The sequence below is a fragment of the Lissotriton helveticus genome, chromosome 1_1 (assembly GCF_964261635.1).
Source record: "Lissotriton helveticus chromosome 1_1, aLisHel1.1, whole genome shotgun sequence".
Classification (NCBI taxonomy): Eukaryota; Metazoa; Chordata; class Amphibia; order Caudata; family Salamandridae; genus Lissotriton; species Lissotriton helveticus.
This window is the reverse complement of record NC_136057.1, coordinates 678,579,402-678,593,974: the sequence shown is the minus strand read 5'-3', so window position 1 is coordinate 678,593,974 and position 14,573 is coordinate 678,579,402. Positions and strand designations below refer to the sequence as shown.

The window sequence follows — 14,573 nt, the reverse complement described above, 5'->3', positions numbered from 1 at the left end:
TGCTTCTCCCCTAGCTTTGCATGTCTACACATGGGGCTATGGGAGGAGCAGACCCTCATGGGACAGCACAGTACAATCGTTGAACAGAATATAGAACTGTACCTCAGATATATTGATGATTTGTTTTTTGTCTGGAGTGGTTCAATGGAAAGTGCTGTTGAATTTGTTGCTAAACTGAATATTAATGATGTGAATTTGGAATTTACTTCAACAATAAGTAACGTCTCAGTACAGTTTCTAGATGTAGAAGTTTACATTGATAAACATAATAACAAACTAGAAACCAGACTGCATAGGAAAATCACTGCCGGCAACACGTTGTTACATGCCTCGAGCAATCATCCGCAACATTTAATACGCAGCATCCCCTATGGGGAGATGTTGCGCATTAAGCGCATTTGCAGTACTGAAAATGAATGCAAATTAGCTCAAGAGCAGTGCAGATTACGCTTTTTGGAGAGGGCTTACAGTCGAAAAGTGGTGGATGAAGCCATAACAAAAACTACTAGACTGACCCGAGAACAACTTTTAGGGAACTGTCCAGAAAATAATGACTCAGCTGAGAACCAGCCTAAAATAAATGAAAAAGTACAGTGTAGAGCCATTGTTACATACAGCCAACAACATGCTGAAATACGTAAGATCTTTTCACGAAATTGGAACTTGGTCCAAGGGGATCCCATAATAGGAGATCTAGTAAAAAATAAACCTGAGATCACCTTCAGGAAATCTCCTTCGCTAGGCAATGCTATTGTCAGTAGTACTATGGACGTTCCCAAAAAATGGTGGGAACGAATTACAGGTTTTAAGAAATGCCAGAGCTGTAAAGCCTGTAAACATGGCATAAACAAAACCCATTTTATCAGTCCTTTCCAGGATACTCCCATTGCCATCAGACAGAAACTGGGATGCAAAACCGAGTATGTAGTATATATACTACTGTGCCCTTGTGGCTTACAATATGTTGGGAGTACTCGTCTCCCCGCCCACAAGCGCATCCTCCAACATCTACGAGCGATCATTGGGAAAGATCAGTCTTACCCCGTGGCCAGACACTTTGAAAAACATCACCAGAGCAATTCAGATCTTTTAAAATACTATTTGGTGGACTCTGTATTACCTTTAAGGAGGGGAGGAGATAGAGATGGGAAATTACGTCTCTTAGAAACACGCTACATCCTCGAACTAAATAGTAAACAGCCTGGGGGACTGAACTGTAGTGAGGATCTTTATACATGCCTCTGATCACCTATGGTTCTATAAACTGTCTTGCTGGCACCAGTATGTCTGATGAGCAGAAAAATGTCTTTGTATATATGTATATTAGGCAGCCTGAATATATCTGTAATCCTATTTAATAATAGGTGGAATTTTAATGCACTGTCACTTTAACAAAGATCTTAACTAATGACCCCCAAGGAAGCACACAGTAGAATGTGGGAATCCACGTAGACTCGAGGTCATTAAATGGAGAGTTACTTACTTGTTCTATACCCACTGTGGTATTATTCTATATCGAATCAGGAATTTTATTCCCATGTGATGTATTACCACTTACATGCTCTAGGCCGCATACTTATATTTAATGTCCAAAAAATCAGAATATGCAGAAGGTAGATTTACCTATAAGAATAATAGGCCTGCTATTCTTAGTTTCCTTTATATAGAAAACTAGGGACATTGTAGTATTTGTAAATATGGTGTAAATATATGAAATTTAGAATATATTTTTTAAGGAAACAAAACTTTCTTTTTTATGAAATATTCTTATTGGGTTTTTCCCTTTTATATATATGCCTGCCTATATTCCTGAGTAATATCTGAGGAGAGCGACAAAAAGAATGTATATACACAATGAATTGTTATTTTTGATTCGAGTTTATATTTCAACTTGTAAACAATGTACCACTAGAGCACTATGCTCAAAACTCCGTTTTTGCACTTTTGTGAATTGATGTATATCACTTTAAATTTTAGAGGATATAGTATTGACCATGTGACTTTCCACACTACTTATGTCACTTCCTTTCTTCTCTGCATGACATGTGATCAAGCCTCGGCTGAGGCGAAACGCGTCATGGCGACTGGTGGGCTGTTACTCACGAAATAAACTCACTGGAAACGAGAGCACCGAGTTTGTGGCTTTTTTCAATTTTCGTTATCGACGGAAGCGGATGCCGAGTTGGTTTCGAACTACTGTGAATATATATATATATATATATATATATATATATATATATATATATATATATATATATAATACCCTTTCAGGCATAGAGTGACGAATAAAGTATGCAAAAAAGAAGCAGTGAACACTGGGTAGTTCTCATGTTTAGATGGTAAGCAGCTCCTGTTTAGAGCACTCTCAACACCAGCGACACTCTAGATCCTCTCACCTTAAATGTCTGCTTTTCTATCAAAGTCTTTAAGCATAGGATTAGCACAGTGCTATCCACACCGAGATAGAAATGGATAAAGTCTTTTGCAATTTCTACAGCAATGTTTTTAAGCATAGAACAAGCACAGTGCTGTCCTTGCCGAGCTGTAAAATGACAAAAGCCATGTATCACTCCAGGCACAGTATTAAAGCTTTGAATTGGTAAAATACCAACCAAGCCAACCTGAAATGAATAAAAGCAACCCCTGACACAATGTTTCACTTTAATTAGAGCTCCTAAGAGAGGTATAGTTTTGTCCAGACACAAGGGAGCACCCAGTATAAGTCAACACAATACCCTTTCAGTCACAGAGTGATGAATAAACTATGTAAAAAAGAAGCAGAGAACTCTTGGTAGTTCTCTAGTTTAGGTGGAAAGCAGCTCCTGTTTAGAGCACTCTCAACACCAGCGACACTCTAGATCTGCTCACCTCAAATGTCTGCTTTTCTATCAAAGTCTTTAAGCATAGGATTAGCACAGTGCTATCTACACCGAGATAGAAATGGACAAAGTCTTTTGCCATTTCTACAGCAAATCTTTTAAGCATAGGACTAGCACAGTGCTGTCCTTGCCGAGCTGTAAAATAACAAAAGCCATTTATCACTCCAGGCACAGTATTACAGCTTTGAATTGGTAAAATACCAACAAAGCCAAAGCCAAGAAGGGAAGGCCGAGAGAGTGCTAGAGGTGGTAGACAGGAGGTCACGTATTTTTCCTTTTGATTTACAACATGGATGACAGGCCTTGTTAGGTTTGGCTCCCCCATTACCCCTTCGCCCCTCTGTAGCAGTTGTAAGCATGGTTAGATGACTTGGGGGCCATACATAACCTAAAATATTAGATGGGTGAAAAGCAAATTACGGGCATGTTTTTCACCTCGGGGTGCTCAGCGACATAATAGACAACTCACAATGTACTCTTGTTGTTTATATCATGTGACCCAGAAACTCGCAGTGAAAAACATACCCATAATTCACGGTTACCCATCTATATTTCTATATGTATTAAGCACAAAAAATTCCCCTTAGAACGTGCACAAATACATTTTTATAATAGAATCTCTACACTTAAGGGCATGGATTTTTACGTTAAAAATTTTAGCATATGCAACTGTGTTGCTGCAAATTAATAAAAGCCTGATACATGCCAAGAAACTAAGGTAAACAAACGGCAAGAGGTCAAGAAATTATTAATTACAGCCCAGGCTCGTGGGGTTTGTCTTATTCGTCCTTCCCAGGTGGGATCAGTCTATTCCAGGTGGGATCAGGCTCCTGTCAGAAGCTTTTTGTACTAGTTATTTGCGAATTTCAAAATTAATTTTAATGCATACATTTTTATTTTAGATAGCATCATTACTTAATAATGGTATCTCGATACAGCACAACAATAAATTCAATTCAATTCAAATTTGCTTTATTCGAGGTTAACTCATAAAAGCATTTACAATCATCAATAAAACCATTAAAAAACATTTGTATTTAAAAATAAAGCTAAAAACAGATAACATACATCAATCACATTTTAAGATAAAATTTTACAGATAAAATACAGACACTCTGGCAGTGCGTCGTCTACAATCATCTGCCTAAAAACTTTTGTCGAATGGACAATGACCAACCAAGATATTTAGCAGTGGCTGTTACTATAGGCAGTGAAGAACTGGTACGTATAATTCTTAGGGCTACCACACTGCTAGTCGTACCTAGGTTCTTGCACATAGGGGTAAGCCAAATGCGTCTGGGCTCTGCATAGGTCTTACATGCAAATAAAAAGTGTCCAACTGTTTCATCATGCACTCCACAAGAAGGGCAATTGCTAATCGATGGGCCACCCCACCTGCCTGTCAGAGATCTAAGGGGAAGGGCACCCGCTCTGATCTGGAAGAACAACTTCCTATCCCTCGGGCTAGTGATGACATCCCAGTAAAGTTCGAGGCTGGGAAGGGACTTCGCTTCCAGGAATCTTCCAGCCATAGTCTCTGTGCTAGTGTCGTTCCAGGTTCGTTCGGCCACCCTTTCCCAATAGATCTCTTTGAGGGCTGTCTTAGATGGAAAGGAAATGAGGCTCCCTCTGGGTTTTCCCATAACGTGTGGAGGCCGAGGACAATAAATGCTACAAATACAACAAATAACGAAGCATAAATGTCATATAGACCATACTGATTAATCATCAATGAGCTATATTGCTAATGAAAAGAAGAACGTGATGGAATCAACCATTTTCTTTCCTAATCCCATTGACACACGAAGGACAATCGGTGTGAATATTCTATAAAAGTGGCAGCAGCAAAAGATAAATTGGCCCAGGTTATGACTCATGACGAATTCTGTGCAGAGATTGTGGGCAGCTAGAATTACAGTTTACGGCCCACTTCTCAGCAGCAGAATTACTGCTATTACAAGTTAAACTCCTAAGAATGAGGATTTATTTCATGGACCCAGATTTACAGAGCAAAATTCTGCACAGAATTGTATAGTCTGAGTGGTTTAACACACACATTTACACAGCAGCGACCTGTGCAGGTAAGCGTGGCGGGGTGGGAGGGGGGTGAAGTCAACAGACGACTGAATAGGGAAAATTAAATAAATAAATGAATCTTATTCCGTCGTCTGTCGACATACCTCCACCCCGCCCTACCGCACTTACCTGCACTGGCCCCTGCTACATTTACCACCTGCTCTGCTTTGAGTGAGTGGCAAATATGTGTAAGACTCCTGGGCAGTGCAAAGGGAGGGACCTGCTGAGGATGGAAGAGAGAAGGGCTGGAACAAGAAGGGTGGAAACTGACTGACAACGGAGAGTTTATGAGTCAGGGTTTTAATGCAGCTCTTTTTCAAAGAGATTCAATCCCCCCCCCCAGATTTTCAGGCAGATAAATGTGAGTCCAGTGTTCTAGCACCTAGGAAGATACCAGTGCAGGCAAACCATGAGAACGATAACTGTGAAGATCTGAATTCCACACGGGAATTGTCATATTAAGAGCATGGCTGTCGTCTTCAGCCGTATGTGTATCTTAGTGTTAGGGCATATCAAGATATTTATCATGCTTTTCTGTTCTGCCTTGCCCAAAGTCAATCAAACAATCAGTCTGAATTTGTATAGCGCTACTAATCACCGGTGAAGATATCCAGGCACTGGGTTGCAGGACTCATTCGAAAAGCCAGGTCTTGAGTCTCCTCTTGAATTCTGCTAGCGAGGGTGATGTAAGAAGATGGAGGGGAAGGCTGTTCATGGACTTGGCATCGACGTAGGAGAAAGAACAGGCTCCAGTGTAGCTTCGGCAGACACACAGTGTCTGTGCAAGGGTAGCAGAGTGAAAGTCTCTGGTGGTTGGTAGAAGTTCAGGCGGTTGTTGATGTATGCTGGTCCAAGGTCATGGGGAGCTTTGTAGGCATGAGCCGATATCTTGAATTGGCATCTTTTCTGGATGGGGAGCCAGTGGAGGTTCCTGAGGTGTAGGGTGATATGGGTCCATATGGGCAGGTTGAGGATGAGTTTAGCAGCTGAGTTCTGTATCGTCTACAGTCTCCTCATGAGTTCAGTGTTGGTTTCTGCATACAGTGCTTTGCCGTAGTCCAGCCGGCTGGTCCCTCCGGCTTCAGTGACGGTTTTCCTCATGCAGAGGGACAGCCATTTGAAGATTCTTGGGGAACATTCGGAGAGTGTGGAAGCAAGCAGCAGAGACTGCATTGATCTGTCGCTTCATGGTGAGCTTTTTGTCCAGGATGATGCAGGTGTGGTCTGTTGGTGTGAGAGTGGGTCCGAGTTCGGTGGGCCACCAGGTGATGAAAAGCGTTCTTTCCAGATATCAGCACTTCGGTCTTGTCAGTGTTGAGATTCAGACAATTGGACTTCATCCAGCGGGTGATGTTTTTCATGCAGTTGTGGAAGTTGGTCTTCGTGGTGGTGGGATCTGATGAGAGCGAGAGGATGAGCTGGGTGTTGTCGGCATAGGATATGATGTTGATGTTGTGGGTTCTGACAATGTCGGCAAGAGGTATCATGTAGGTGTTTAAGAGGGTGTGGCTGAGGGATGAACCTTGAGGGACACCTCAGATGGTGCCCTTGTGTTCTGAAGTGAACGGAGGTAGGCGGATTCTCTGAATTCAACCAGGGAGGAATGATGCGATCCATCTGAGGGAACCCAATGTGGTGCAGTCTCCTGATCAACGTGTGGTTGGATATGGTGTTGAGCGCTGCGGATAGGTAACGGAGGATCAGGGCTGCCAATTTTCCTCTGTTGAGGAGGGTGTGGAATTCATCAGTGGTGGCAATTAGGGCAGTCTTGGTGTTGTGGTTTGCACAGAAACCAGTTTGTTTCTCCACAAGTTTTCGGTGAGCTGATGGTTGATGGCCTTCTCAAGTACTTTGGCAGGGAAATGGAGCAGCAAGATGAGGCGGTAGTTCTGGGGTTTGTTGGGGTCGGCAGAGGGTTTCTTGAGGAGAGGTCTGACTTTTGCCTATTTCCTTGTGTTGTACAAGGTCACTGTGGCAATGGATATGTTGAGGATGGTGGTGAGTTGCCGGCAGATGTCCTTGCCTCCGAGGTTGAAAAGGTGCTGGGGTTAGGGGTCCGATGGAGTTTATGAAGGCTGTGGTGTTCTGTGAGGTGAGTTGTTCCCACGTAGTGGGTGGCTGATTCGGGAAGGCTTCTGTTGAAGTGAGGGGGATGTGGAGGATGGGGAGGTCACTGGGTTGGGGTTTAAAGTTCTTGTAGATGGTGGATATCTTGTTGTGGAAATGGTCCAGTTGAGCGTTGCAGAGTTATTTTGAGGGAGGGAACGTGTTCTTGGTGGCTGTAGGGCAGGAGAACTCTCTGAGAATGCTGAACAGTTCCTAGGCGTGGTTGGTGCCGGCTTAGATACAGTTTGCTAGGGTGTCTTCTTTTCACGTCTTTCAGTCATTGGTGGTATTTGTTGAGGGCTGAATTCAAGGTGTCTCTGCTGGTGCGCCATCTTCTCTCCAGTTGTTTGCAGTTGCGTTTCATTGTCCTGAGTTCGGGTGTGTACCAGCTGGCTTGTTTGGTGGATCTGTGAGTCTTGGCTTGTATGATGGGGGGACGCAGTCGGCAGCATTGGTGATCCAGGTGGTGAAGTTCTTGACTTCTTGTTCCAGGTTGGTTGCAGGGTCGGCAGGGTGGTGTTGAGGGCAGCCATCAATCTGGCCCAGTGTGTGTCCTGCTGTGTGTGTTGTCAGTGACCCGCTGGCATCCTTTGTCCTTGTAATTTGCCTGAAAATAGTTCCATAACTGATTGGATTTTATGAAAAGTGTCCTCACAATATGGAAATGCATTTAGGGACAACCTCAGTAGGGACTTTATGAAGGTGGGCTCTATGAAAGATTCTTTACCACTCCTATAAGTTGAAAGTGACTAATGGAATCCTTCAATGCCATCCCTGTTTCTACTTCTATTTCTCAGGGAATCCTGTGAAGTTTATCATATATGCATGCATACATGTACTCATAGTTCTGTCGAAGAAACTAGTTGGGGAGGGATGTAGTGATGTACCCATAACTCTATAACAAGGATGGGCCCATAGCAGGTAGCAATTCAAGATCATGTACATTTGTATGGAAAGGGAATGGGTTAAAGGGGTCTAATTGATGGACCCGAGACAGCAGGGATTAGGGACCTTTATCTGAGTTTGGTGAGGTGCTGCATCCAAACGTATTTCTTTTCTTCATATCTGAGTTGCAGGATATTTGGTGCAAATCTCTTGTGAAGTAGAATATGGTTCCTTATCCTGGCTGATTAAAGGGCACAAAACTTTAATTCTGTTTTTCTCAATTAGCTCTTCTTGATTCAGAGCCTGGTGATGCCATGACTCCTTGCGTTGTAAAGCCCACCTGAAATCGTTCGCTTTCACCAGATATGCTGGTGTGCTGATTCTTGCTCCTTTGTACATGTTACAGCAGGTTTTGAAGATGGCGTTGGATTGAATGGAACTAATGTCAGCCCATCAACATGGAGGCAAAATGGCCCTTTCACTGTGGCCTTTGATGTGAATTGTGGTAGCATGAAGGATGCCTTTCGGTTTCATCTGCATAGCGTCAGGCATGCCAGTAAGATGGTTTTTGCCCTATCCAGGTGTGAGAGTATCAGGGAATTTGTATATTCATTCTGAAGTTGGCCTTGGATAGGTAGGGGTCCAGTTTGTTTGAGCTGGAACCATACTGTCTCTGTTTTCTTGGCAATATGTTACTTGAAGGAGAAGTTGGTGGTAAGGAGGACTTAGTGGCAAGCTAAGGTGTGAATCACTATAGCTTCATGTCACACAGCCAGCACTGGAAACAGCCTCACTGTGTGTATAGGCATAGATATAGATATATGAATTCACTCAAAAAACAAGGGTTGAAGTTATATTATAGTTAGGTGTTGAAATGAGATAACAAATAATGTTTAAAAAATGAAAAAAACTACATGTGCCAGTTATAGTGTTGTGAGCTATAACTTGCACCCCCATCATGCACTGCTTACATCACTCACGACATGTTTAATGAAGTCATTGTGACAATGTCCTGTAGGATTTGTAAGCTTGAATAAATTCAGCAAGATACACTTGTGCCCAATTTTCTATCACCATTCAAGTAATAATGGACATTACCTTGGACCACACGCTGGACACATTATCTGTCATCACCCACAACTGGTGGATGTAACCCTCTTTTTATTGGTATTCGCCTACCTACCAAACAAAATACTTCCATAGACCTTAACGAGGGTCACCCCATTTTTAAACTGTGAACACCCCCCCAAAACAAAAGTAGTGTGTACTCTATTAAACTTAACAGAACCACCTTCATAAAGACTTCATATGGCCCACAACTCTGAGTCAAGAGGTTGAGAGGTATACACTTGCCACTGGTAAGACACCTCCTACCAGTCTCTAAGGACAGCCCTTTGTAGTATGGTAAAATACACTACAAGCATTTATGAGATGAGCACAGATGCATTCAACCTTAGAGTTGTGCTTACAATCTCAGGGCAAGCTGAACCGCCTTCTAAGTAGATCCCCCCTACATTCTATATTAATCACCAATCTGCAATGCCTCAAAATCTTCAGCAAATTTCCAAAAATAATTATCTACGCCATATAAATGTCTTTTACATAGAATTTGTCTATAGCACTGTATTACAATTATTTAACATGGGCAAATGCCTAAACATCAACTGGTGGATAATCAAGTCACAACAGAAACTTTGACTTTTCTCACAGATCTTTTGAAACAGGCTGTGGCTTTAAGCCACATGCTACTTTGAAACATGCCTCTGCAACTCCCATCAGGTGTGCTCACCTTTACCTTGCTTAACATGGTGTACTACTTGCACCCCAAAGTTTACTGATTTGTAAAGAGTGCACCATTTAACTTTCATCATGCACAATCATACTTGAATCCAGGGTTTATGCTATTGCCATTCTAAGCACCCACAAGTGTGGACACAATCACTTTACGCAGTATATGACTATAGGTCCTTTACAAACAACTATCTTTTTTAAAATGATGTAAAGGTTTATGAAGTAAAGTAAATAGCAGTATAATGAATGTTGTTGCTTGATAAGTCATCAGTGATGTCATCAATAATGTCATTTAACATGCCATAAGTGATGTAATATGTGAGGTTGTAAGCAGTGCATGACGGGGGTGTAAGTTATAGTTTTTGCACTAAACTATATCTGATGAATTTCAGGGTTTTTTCATTATTTAAACATTAGTTCTTATCTCATTTCAACATTTAACAATAACGTAACTTTAACCCTTGTTTTTTTCAGAGAATTCATAGAGTTTTTTGTGATCAGCTAAAATCCTATTACCAGACCTAATTTTAATCTTTTTTAGTGAATTTCTGTGTTTTTTTATATATCATATTCAAAGTTCAGCATACACCCAAACCAACCATTAAGGCTACATGAGCGCATATGCCTATGGGTGCCCAACAGCCCACTGGGCAAAACCTTTGTCTGTGGGAAGTGGACCGCATGGACTGGCCTTCGGCTGGTGTTGGCCACAGGGTCTGGCATCTGGCCAGGTCTGGCATCCAAATTCTTGCTGGTGCCCAACCTCGGACCAGGCCCTGTGCCCATCCTCCTGCGGGTTGCACAGGGCCTGACCTCTGGCCAGACTCTGCATCAAATCCCTTCAGACACACAACCCCCAGTGGGTGGCAGCCCCTGTGTTCCATGCCTTAGGACATAAACCAAGTGGGTTGGCTGCTGGCCCCTTGGCCTGAATGCCCTGCACCCAATCTCTCCCCTACTCTCTGCACGCAGGCATTGGTGGGTTGGCTCTGTGCCCTAAAAATTGGAATAACATCATTACTCCACTTTGCGTAATTATGTACCATTTCAAGTAAAACAAAGTTCAGTGAATGGTACCATGCACAGTAATAATTTACTGCAAATGCACAGGAACAAATGCAAGCAGCTTGTGTTTGTGGTGCTTTGTTTAAATGCATCTTTGTGCCTAAAATTGATGCAAGGATGCATTTCATGGTAAAAATATAGGACAAAATGACGAATTTGCATTTTGTCTAATTATGTGTCAATTCACATAATTTTGAATTTTTTTACATAATCACACCAAACCAAATTATGCTAATTTAGCACACCCTTACTGAAATATAGACAAGATTATGCTTATGTAATATAAATTACAAAAGTCCTAGGCCCCTACCCTATGTGCCTCTTCCTGAGGTTCCATACGAATTCTGTGATTACCATTATGTGGAGGATGGCAAACAAGCCAAGAATGATGGGAGAAGATGGACACAAAGAGGAGGAGAGATCACGGAAAGGAGACTGTATTAGCTAGGTTAAGGCAAAAACAGAGGACGTGAGGGAATAGAATTAGAGGGTTTTCTTTTTTCTGAGGATCTTTCGAAATTGTGAAAGCAAGCTTTCTTAGTATCTAATTGTTCATTGTCTTGTTTACTCAGGTGTGTATTTTTTGGCTGGAATTAGTTCATTGTGGTTACCTAAGTGGTGGTTTGGTTTCTGAAAACAGTTCAAACCACTGCTTGCAACAAAACTACTTTAAAATAATACATTTTGAAATATGAAAAAATGTCCTGCTTTAACCCTTTGAAGTGGCACCTTTTTAGGTCAAGCATTCGAGACCTCTTGTATATACTTTAGTATATACTTATATGTGTATGTACTTTGTGGGCTCTGGAGATCAGCCCTAGGATTTGTCTGCTCCCGCTTAGGGACTTTTTTTTCTATTCAACTGGCTCTATTTAACTGTATTGATAGAAAACTACCAGCAGAGGTCAGTAAAATACCAGAATTGCTTTCTGCTCAGTGATTTTCTTTTTTTAATTTTTCTGGCAACTGCCTCTATTTGACTTTCTTGATGGAAAACGACCAGCAGAGGTCAGTAAAATACCAGAATCACTTTAGAATTCTCTAGCTTCCAGTCCATAGAAATTGTCTTCCATGAGCACTCTTAGACAATAATATTTTTTTCAAATCTTGGATTTTCAGTGATATGACCACCATTTTGCGCTGAAAGGGAATTTCTCTCCATGTGTTCCCATACTTGGAGTGTCACGTTGTTTGGTGCTTACTTTCCCTCCATGTTAAAGAACAGTAAATGATTCAGCACCCAGGCTAATGTGCTGCATAGCTAAATACATATAAGGTCCCAAAGACAAGACCGATTGCATTGAAAATGCTTGTTATACTTGTAAAATCCCATTGCGTCCCAGTACATGTGGTGTAGTTCACGTAAAAGTTAAACATTGCAAAGTCAAACGCTCGTATTTATTTATTGCAGTGAAAATGCTGGGCCTTACCATGTTTGAGCTCACAGATTTGACTGTCTATCTTTTTCAGTTTCTCGCAGATCTTGCTCACAGGCACGTGAGCACTCATGGGACGAGTGACTTCGCTTGTGATTTTGGTGGCGGCATCGCTTGTTGCCCCTAGGTAGTAGCACTATGAAAAGAAGAAATAGTCACAACAACCTAGCACAGCTGTTCAACAACGACAATTCACGCACAATGAAATTGTATAACAAATAGTACATGAAATCTGGAGGGCCTAAATCTGCTGTCCTTTGTAGAAGTTTCTTAGCTCAGGGGGTGCTTTGCTGTCTGCTGAAATCAGCTGTACTCCCACAGCTGGGGGAGTGTCATAAGGGATATAAGCAAAGAAGACTAACCTCAGCTCAGAAAGGCACCAAACCCACACCGCTATCAAGCAACTGACACGCTAGTCTCTGTTGACTCCCACTATACAGAATAAGGCAACAAAATGCCGACCCGGTCAAAGATTTTGCAGTCAATTTAAATTCAAATTAGTTTTTGTCCATCCGAAAATCTTGTTAAATTGTACCATGATTCAATTGAATCACAATATTCTGCCACCTAAAATAACTCTAATTAAGGTTCTGTGACCAGTTCGAAGCAATCATAAATTAAGCTTAATAAAAACACAACACTATATCGTGGAACTAGATATTTGCAAGAATGGATTTGTAGGAGGGGTTCTACCCAGATCTAGGTGATAATGAAAGTATTTAAATCATCTAACCCAGACCAGCATGCTTTGCCTCTGTGGGTTGTGCTCTTCAGTACAGACACAGCATCTGAAGTTCTCTGTCTGAAGTCTCCCTGGCGATCGATCAATGGTAGTCATTATTTAGTTAATCGTTTTCTACCCAGGGTTTTTTTCTGGATCTGTTTTTTGAAATAACATACAATGCACAGACTCTTTAGGTAACACAATGTCACTAGGAATACTGAAGAATTAAACACCCATTATCATTTGTGGAATACATATATTTCTCCCAGAGGGAGAGCTCGAAAACAAACAACAGTTTTACAACTGGACAAAACGAATAAACGAAAACTAAGAACCATACCAGCCTGTTATCTTTTCCTTTGGTGAAGCTGCATGTGAGCATCAAATGACTTTCTATAGTGCTTGGAGTAAAGTCAATATTCTTTTCTTTCAGTGAGTTGTAAAATGTCTCCAAAAATGTGTTACACACTAGGAAAAAAGGAATGAGCCATAAACAAAGTAGTTGGGATAATAACGCTTTTAACATTTGGAATAAAGCAATATCTACATCGATTGTATGAGCATCAACTATTGAAGCTATGCAAATAAAAATTGCATTGCCAAAGGCATTCGTGCACAAAGATTCAGGACATAAAACAGACTGTGCATGCAGAACTAGAGATAATTCCCCCTGGTATATTCTGCTTATGTGCTAAATAGGCTTTCGTTCTTTACTCTTAAATTCAGTATTGCATTTAGACTTTCTTCATTCTCTCTTCACAATAAAACATCCCAAATAATGTTTCGGAGTAGCAATCTCTCGCCTATAGCTGTAAGCAAACCTCTATAGGTGTGTCATGCTTTTCCAAACAGCAAGAAAAATATTATATAACAAAAAAGTAGGCTGAATACTCTGTAAAACACATGACATTATGTTGAGGTTACATCTTTATTAGGTTAAATGATATTTTATGTTGCCAGATGTTCACATACATCCTTCCTCTGGTACGTATAATGCAATGGCAGCTGTCCCGTCTATTATTTGTGGTGGCTCGTTCACTGGTGTGTTTAGATGGATGCCCCACCACCTGTGAGCTGCCATACACAGCCTGATATTTTAATTGTTTTGTGCATAAAATTCAGGTTTTCGTTTAGCTCGACTTTAATTATTAAAAAAATAAACTCAGAATTTCTGGATGACACATTTAAATAGCACTCATTGGCCTGTAAGCTACAATCCAGCTAACAATATCGACTTTGTATTCCGGAGACCAAATCAGTCAGGTTAGGTAATACATTATTTTCTGTTGCTGCTGTCAATTAATCTGGAACAGTCTTCCTGTTCATCTTCATGCTGAACCAAATTTACAAAAAATCAGAAAGCTTTTAAAAACGTGTCTGTTTAATCATTGGGGGTAAAGAACAGCTACATAATCATTGCGGGTAAATTACATTTACAATCAATCAACACTGCAATGCCCCATGGAAGAATAAACTCATTGTGCCATAATGTAGAGCACCAAGATAGCTCAGTGGTAGCACGCTTTATAATAGTAGGCGCACAACGTGACATTCCCTTCTTCCCCACTTCCATCATCTTTCATCCCCGCTGTGCCCAACAACTCTCAAAGT

At 41.2% G+C, this 14,573-nt stretch overlaps 2 protein-coding genes across 2 annotated transcripts in view; one reads left to right on the top strand and one right to left on the bottom strand.

The window, feature by feature from the left end:
- Positions 1 to 14,573, top strand: part of HSPA14 (heat shock protein family A (Hsp70) member 14) — a 440,582-nt gene that overhangs the window by 58,721 nt on the left and 367,288 nt on the right. The gene's annotated exons all lie outside the window — the stretch shown is intronic.
- Positions 1 to 14,573, bottom strand: part of CDNF (cerebral dopamine neurotrophic factor) — a 149,707-nt gene that overhangs the window by 4,629 nt on the left and 130,505 nt on the right. Inside the window, exons 2-3 of the mRNA XM_078655046.1 lie at positions 13,303 to 13,430; positions 12,233 to 12,374 (exon numbers count right to left, since the gene is read on the bottom strand). Coding sequence (XP_078511172.1) covers positions 12,233 to 12,374; positions 13,303 to 13,430 — 270 coding nt within the window. The remainder of the gene's footprint in view (positions 1 to 12,232; positions 12,375 to 13,302; positions 13,431 to 14,573) is intronic.